We start from the raw sequence: 8,232 nt of genomic DNA, 5'->3' as shown, positions 1-8,232 counted from the left end.
TTTAATGATGGGAAAGTCATTGTTGAAGCAGTTGAAGAAAAACTCTACAGAGGCATCCTGCTGAGAGGAATAGTCGATAATCAGCACAAACATCTTCTTTTGAACCAGGTATAACTCCAAGCAGTGCAATCAGTTTCCATTGACTTGGGTTTTAATGGAGTTCTTGAAGGTATATTGGTTCAAATGTTACCCTTTGTCAAGGGTAGTCTCTGTTGCTTTATTGCTGAAATTTAGCATTTATTTCCAATTTTGCTCCAAGGTTTGATGAGTTCTAGAGAGCTCACGAAAGGGTGCACAAAGAACAGATTATTGATGAGTAAGGAGAAGGTGCCCCTGAGGCTGTTGGAAGTGGTGACAATCACTGATTTTAAAAGAAAATTGTATGGGGACATGAGGAAAATAAATTTGCAGGGCTGAGGGTATAGAGTGAAAATATGGGGACTTAAACAAAAACAGAAATTGCTGGAGGAACTCTGCAGGTCCAGTAGCATCTGTGAAGAGAAAGCAGAGTTAAGCAGAGCTATCCCTTCAGAAGGGGTAGGGCCAACTGGATTGCTCTGTATAGAGCTGTGCAGACATGATGGTTGAATGACCTCCTTGTCATTATGACTTCAAGGGGCCCATGATAGCATTACTGACACTGATTGAGAGCAGGTTGCTGGAGTGAGTTATTAGGTTGGATTTGTCCTGCTTTTCTGTGAATGATGAATACCTGGATCATTTTGTGTTTTGTTGGGTATGTGACAATATTAGAGATGTGGTTGAAAAGTTTAAGTTTATTCAATGATAACACAAGATCAAATCAAGAAAGAATAGATTTTAATTGCCGTGGTCTACATTACAAATTCTGTTTAAAACAATATCACAAGACATTACACACTTTGGTGCAATAGTTACCAATCATTCTAAATTTACTTTTTTTAATGCTTAATCAAATTATATTTTTTTAAACCAATGATTAAGATCAGTAATTTTAGCTTCTCCGTTTCTATGTTAATTAAAACAAAGTTATGTACATCTTTGCACTCCAGCAAGTAATCTCCTATGATTACGGGAAGGGTAACTTGCTTTTGTGCTCACTGCTGGGACAGGTGTGTCACAACAGTTATCACAAAAGCAATCCAGTAAGAACATTACAGACGAGAGAAGCGTTCCAATTAAAATAGCACAGAAATGATATTATAAATACCAATTCGCCCATCAGCTATGCTCTTTCCTCTGTTCTCCGCCAATTATTCAGTAGGAACTATGTATGGAGGAGCCATGTACAAACTGAATAGCACCAGATTGAGGTCAGCTGCCAGCAGGAGGCACTGCATAGTTACAATGCTGCTGTATTGCATTGTCATCACTTTGCCTGACACATCCACATTCTTTCTGTTATTCACCCAGCTTTTCTCAGATCATGACTAAATTGAACTCACTAACAGATTTGCAGAATACCTGGATACAGCTGCTTTTCTTTTCCTTAGTGTAACACTACAAAGTACAGACTCTAATCAAGTGGGCTATGCTTTTGCTGTAAGCATATGGATGACATTTGACAGTAATGACTTTGTGAAGGTAAGAGGGATCAGCAGGGTACAGAAGTAGCACTGTACTTACTAGTTTGAAATATAAAAGAAAATAATAACCTGCCCTGGAGCAGTTAAGGGTTCAGCTCCTCCCCAACCATTGCCTTCTTTCATCTTCTGCTTCAATCGGTGATTCAATCGGTGATTCAATGATCCAATGGTTCCTGTCTGAACCACTTCCAGAATAAGGAACAAATGAATCATGATATAATTCAGTGTAATAAATGAATCAGAACCAAATCATTCTAATCCTCATTCTTGAGATCCACATAATACATAGACAAGATTCAGAGTAGAAAACTGACCAAAACCAGAGCTCACTGCTTTTTTCACCCATCGCCTGCTGATTAGCTAAGGACCTGCTGCGCATGATCCCAGCTGTAATGCTACATCGTCACACTTGATCTGCCTGCTCAGAACCTCGCCACCTCAGTCAGGCTCCAGCTGTTTGAATGGTTCACTCGGAGGTGGTGAATTCCTGTATTAAAACTGCCACACAGCAAATTTGCAGCATCACTGGAAGCTAATGACGTCAGGGGTCCTGCACCATCCAGGCAAAGGGAACTCACACAGACTATAATGCAAAGAGAAACATATAGGTTGGTTAATGAGATTCTTCGACACCTCCCATCAGAATATCTAATATAAATAGTTTACTTTTCACTACAGGAATCTTAAAAAGGTCTTAAGCTGGTTTGAACTCTTCATAATTCTATGCAGTTAGTAATTTTTCTTTTTCTATTAGAAAGAACTGCTGAAGAAATAAAGCTGAACCATCCCACTGACTGAGCAGGCTGGGAGGAGACCACAGGAGCTTACTCTCTCAATCAGCAGTGAAATAGCATCAAGGCCAGAAAATAGAAAGGTTTGTGCAAGAAGAGAAAGTACCATTTAGCTGGGCCATTCCACACTGGAAAGAGGAAAGCAGAGTCTGCCCCGTCTGCTCCTCAGCATTTGGACTGCATGATTGCCCAACCACCACTGGAAACTAACGTCAGGGCATCCCAAAATGTAAATACATAAAAAACATTCCAGTAAATGGGAATACATATTCAAAAACAAACATTGCACTCTCAAGCTAAGGTAGTAGGTGTACAATGAGAAAGTATTTTTAAATGATTACTCTCAAAGGGTTTGCATGCCTGTTTCAAGGAAGTAGTGTGGTGTCAGGACTTTAAGCATCAAGTACTTATACTGGTTAAAGTTAAAAATCACACAATGCCAGGTTATAGTCCAACAGGTTTAATTGGAAGCACACTAGCTTTCGGAGCGACGCTCCTTCATCAGGTGAATGTTTCCGAAAGCTAGTGCTTCTAATTAAACCTGTTGGACTATAACCTGGTGTTGTGTGATTTTTAACTTTGTACACCCGAGTCCAACACCAGCACCTCCAAATCATTTATACTGGTTAAGTAGCTCATTTTTGTATAAATATATATTTAAACAGCCCCTCCATGTTGGTTTCTTTATGTAGTTCTGCCAATTTATTAAACATACTTGAGAAAATGTCTTAGAGGGATTTCCAACATCCCTTGTTTGGGACCACAAATTTTATCATGGTTTCAGACTGAGAGTGAAAAGTTCTTTATACGCTTCTTTACGCTTTATTTACTAGTTGTGCACCAAACCACAAGAGAAAGCTTTAAAGAATGTAGGGCCAGTTCACAGCCAATAGCAGAGAACCATCCTGACTAGTGAGATTGATTAATAATGCTAATCCTGCGTTCCACCTGAACTGTACATTAGTATAACTACTCAATACTCCAACTCTGTCGAGAGAATATTGCTAGAGACAAAAACTGGGAAATACATAGCGATTTTCACAACTTTAATAACTCAAAGCACCTAGAGTCATTGAGCACGGAAACAGACCTTACTGTCCAACATTTCCCATGTCAACCAAGTTTCCAAAACTAAACTATTTCCATTTCCCAACGTTTGACCCATATCCCATTAAACTCTTCCTATTCATGTACCTGTCCAAATACCTTTTAAATGGTGTAACTGTACCTACATCTACCACTCCCTCAGGTAGTTCATTCCACATAGACATTACACTCTGACAGGATTGCCCCTTGGGCCCCTTTTAAATATTTTGCCTCTCACGTTAAAAATACATCCTCTAGTTTTGAACTTTCCCATCCTAGGGACTTGCTATTCATCTTATCTATGCCAATAAAGTATTTCTGAAATGTATTCACTGTTATGAATATGAAGTACAGCAGATAATTCAGTCACAGCAAAAAAGCAGTGAAATCAATGACCAGATCAGCTCCTTTGGCAATGTTGGTAGAATGTAAGATGTCAGCCAGACAACAGCTCTTGGAATAGTGCCATGGTAACTTTAAAATCCATTTGAGACGGCAGATAGGGACTTCAGTTCACCAGCATGATTTAATGTAAGGCAGCATGGCGACACAGTGGTTCACACTGTTGCTTCACAGCCCTAGGTTCGATTTCAGCCTCAGGTGACTGTCTGTGTGGAGGTTACACATTCTCCCTGTGTCTGTGTGGGTTTCCTCTGGGTGCTCGTTTCCTCTTACAGCCCAAAGATGTACATGTTCGATGGATTGGCCATGCTAAATTGCCCACAGTGCCCAGAGATGTATAGGTTATGTGGATTAGCCATGGGAAATGCAGGGTTACAGGGATTTGGTGGGATGCTCTTTGGATGGTCAGTGTGGACCCGATGGGCTGAATGGCCTCTTTCTACGCGGTAGGGTTCAATGATCTCACCTAAAAGGTAGCACCTCAGACAGTATAGCACACCCTTAATAAGGGTAGGAATGTCAAAGTTATGGAACCTATACATATATATGGACTAATAACTGTAACTTGAAGTTTTAAAATAACATATCATTAACATGGAGTGTGGTCTCAGAAATCAATTCCAATGCCATGAAGTCAGATATTCAGGCTAAAAGAGCACTGCGAAAGCACCACCGTTTTTAACTCTGTGAGAAGCATATGGCATTCATTCGTGGTTTGTACACATTGGAAGGGCTGAGACTGGGAATTAATTCTGTGAGGATCGTGGACATAAACCACATTCTCCCTTAATGGAAATATGTGGTGTCACCATCAGCTATCTAAGTTATATTGGATTTTGGCGGAAACCACTTCAGAGATATTAGTAGAAGAGCTGCAGAGCCAGATCAGTACCACCTGCATCTGACAAATGCTGAATAAATGCTCTATGTGAATGTGACTCTATATAGCTTTAAGTTTGAGGGAAGGCTTTGAACTTGCCTAATGTATTTACTTACATGAAGTTGTTAGTACCAAATTAATTTCCTTGGTCTGATCAAATGGCATCCCAGCCACAACTAAAATGTGCTTGCTTTGAGCAGTGAAACCCACTTGTGTAAAATGGGATCAGCAGATCAATCTCACCACAAAACGATGCATACTGGAACCTGCATCAAATAGCTTGGGCAGATCAATTTTTGGCTTCTGGAATTCTGGTTTCTGCTGAAATCTTAGTGGCTTAATCATTGGATATTACTTCTATGATTTCAATAATTGTTACATATTTTTAGATGGATTTTAAGTTGTTTCACTCATCAAGGTAAATTGAATTATGTAGATAATTTATTGCATAGAATCAGGCCATTTGACCCTAACCCCCTCCTATTCCTTTCATCTCACCATATCTGTATAACTTTCCATTCTTTTCTCAGTCTTGTGCATCGCCAGCCTCCTCTTAAGTACATGTATGCTGTTTGCCTCAATTATACCTTATGTCAGTAAGTACAACATTCTGACCATTGCTGGACAAAGACACTTTTTGTCAAGCACTCAGCAGAACAATTTACAAAAGATACCAAAGTAATGGGAAACATTTGTAGCTTACCACAGTACTAGATGAGATTCTGCAATTGGGCAATATTTGCTACATAATTCAGAGTGTGTGAAGAATTAAGACAACAACCAATTTAAAGATTGTCAAACAGGCGCACAGTATGGCTCACTTGCACATACAGGTCACTCTACCATAATGCAACAGTTGCATACCTCTGCAATCCTGTGCTATAGAAAATCACGCTATGGAAAACCATTATACAAAATCATGCTATACGAGATTGCTATAGAAAATCTCTATACCTGTTAAGTAGAAACTTCATGTTATTCAAACAGTGTCCGCAATTCATCAATTGCATTATAGCTAATTTGGGTTAATGAAACATGCGTTATCCCAGAATGACCTATAACTGGTGGCTGTATAATACTGCCTTCTTTGCAGACAGAAAGATTATGAACACAAATACTGCCTGTTTCAACTCAATAAAGTAGTGGAAACAACTTCTCTAAGTTTAATCCAATAAACATGTTCAAAATTTTAGAAAACCTTTATTAGGTTACTCTTCAGTCTCCTATTTTCTTGTGAAAAGAGCTCCAACCTGCTTAATTCTTCCTGAGAAAGATTGCATGTTGCAGTATAACCTAGTTATGAGACACCAACTGAAGTTAGTTCCAAAATACTGAGAGATGTTGTCCAGTGTAAGGATAGTACCTGCAGTGTCACGATTCCAGATCTTCACAGTGCAGTCATGACCTGAGGTTGCAACTAAGGGAAATGAAGAAGTTGTGTTTGGAAGAAATATACAGGCTGTAGTGGTCTGTACGTGTCCGTTGTACTCGCACACCTTACGTTTTGCCTGTCTCAGATCCCATAGCTGGAAGAAGAGACGAAAACCATCCTGTTAAAAATCTTGCTAGGTCGCTACCAATCCCTTAGCAGCTAACATTTATAGATGGCTATCAATTAAGGCATGCATTAAATTGACCCACTGGCCTCCATTGGCAAAAACTCCTTTCTGCATGATACACACAAGTAATTGTTCTGTAACAAACTACTTTGTAAATGAAAAGTAGCAACTTTCTCCAATAGGGGCCCCACAAATCTGCTGCTGAGGATGGGAGATTGACTTGAAGTTTCAACCTGGACTATAGTTTATGTGCAAGATCAAACCATGCAAATGTCTTCAAACCCAGGGGACTATTTTTTTCTTCGTTAGATAGCACCAATCCTCTTCTGGCAAATAAGGATGAAGTGTGGACATGGCAAATAAAGCAGAGAAGTAGAAAGAGAAATCAGAAGTAAAGATACAATCAACAATGGTGGAACAATTAAATGGGCTGATGTGAAAATAATATGGAAACATTGGAAGGTTTATAAGTGATAAAATGGATAATGTACAAGGTATTAAGGATAAGCTAGAGAGATGTAGGCACCTACACTATAGACTGATCAGTGGAGTTTTAATGTTTCTTGAAAATTACTCAGTGCTTCTCTCTACTCGGTAGTGTGCGAACAAATAAGAATAGGAAGGAAGGAGAAGAAGGGGATGGTGAGAAACAGAAGGGAAAGAATCAAGCACTGGGTTCATATGAACCAGGGCTGTAAGAAACTACAGGAGGTGATGGGCACGGCCCAGACCATCACAGAAGCCAACCTTCCAGCCATGGACTCCATTTACACAGCTTGCTGCCATGGAAAGGCTGCCAGCATCATCAAAGACCCATCACACTGTGGTAATGATCTCCTGCAACCTCTTCAGTCAGGCAGAAGATGCAGAAACCTGAACATATGCACCACAGGTTCAGGAACAAGTTCTTCCCAGCTATTATTAGACTCATGAATGGACTCTCTAGCCTCAAATAATGCTGATCCTGCTAATGTTGATCTCACCTATTGCTAGCCCTGTGCAATGTAACCTGTGTGCCTCTAACTCTTTTTGATCTGTATTGCTTACTATGATCTGTCTTTACTGATCAGAAACAAAGTTTTTCACTATTCCTCGGTACACATGACAATAAACCAATCAAATTTTGTGTTGATTTGAAGAGTAGTCATGCCTCTTTTCCTGTGATTACAGATCATGTGCAGTCTAGTCGGCAATTGGGAAGACAGCGTGTTAAGTGGAACCTGAGTCTGGTAGCCAAGTAGCAGCCTTTAGGGAAGTGAAAAAGCTGTTATTGTAATCTTTGGCCCACTACAATCCAAAGTGAGAGGTGGTGCTGACATGCGATGCCTCCTCGTACGGTATCAGGGTACTATTGGCTCACCGTTGGCCCAACAGAGAGGAACGCCTAATAGTGAATGCTTCTCGGACTTTGATGCCAAATGCAAAGTTTGGTGATCATCTTTGGTGTAAGCAAGTTCTACCAATATCTTTATGGATGTGAATTTGTCAGAGTAACAAACAACAACCCCTGCTAGGGTTACTTAAAAACGACAAGGCTGTGCTGCCCATAGGTTCTGGACGAATTCAGTCGTCGTCCCTTATTCTCAATGTGTACAAGTTGGAACACAGTCCAGGAGGCCAATTGGCTCACATGGATGCTTTGAGCCTTCTCCCACTGGCAAATATACCACCGGTGGTGCTGCCCCTGGAAGAATCTGTTCTAGTTTTAAACTTTCTGAAAACCATTCCAGTCATTGCAGGCAATATTAGACTATGGTCACAAAAAGACCCAGTCGTGGCAAATTTAAAACAGCTGATGATGGGGGATCCAGAAAGGCCACCACAAATGAGATTGAAACCTGTCTGGACCCGACAAAACCGGATCACTGCAGAAGATGGGCATACTATGGGGAGCTAGTGTGACTGTCCCAAGTAAAGAATGCTGCCAAATACTGGCTGAATCCCACCAC

The 8,232-nt window shown here is 40.3% G+C and overlaps 1 protein-coding gene across 3 annotated transcripts in view; it reads right to left on the bottom strand.

Moving 5' to 3' along the window:
- Positions 1-903: 903 nt before the first annotated feature.
- Positions 904-8,232, bottom strand: part of wdr31 (WD repeat domain 31) — a 43,577-nt gene continuing 36,248 nt past the window's right edge. For all 3 annotated transcript variants that reach the window (XM_060841750.1, XM_060841749.1, XM_060841751.1), the window contains 2 exons: positions 6,088-6,250; positions 904-2,148 (listed from right to left, as the gene is read on the bottom strand). In XM_060841750.1, the coding sequence (XP_060697733.1) occupies positions 1,988-2,148; positions 6,088-6,250 (324 nt within the window). In that variant the 3' untranslated portion in view covers positions 904-1,987. The remainder of the gene's footprint in view (positions 2,149-6,087; positions 6,251-8,232) is intronic.

This window comes from Hemiscyllium ocellatum, chromosome 21 (genome assembly GCF_020745735.1).
Source record: "Hemiscyllium ocellatum isolate sHemOce1 chromosome 21, sHemOce1.pat.X.cur, whole genome shotgun sequence".
Classification (NCBI taxonomy): Eukaryota; Metazoa; Chordata; class Chondrichthyes; order Orectolobiformes; family Hemiscylliidae; genus Hemiscyllium; species Hemiscyllium ocellatum.
Note: the sequence above shows the minus strand (reverse complement) of the source record. Positions and strands in the feature narration are given on the sequence as shown.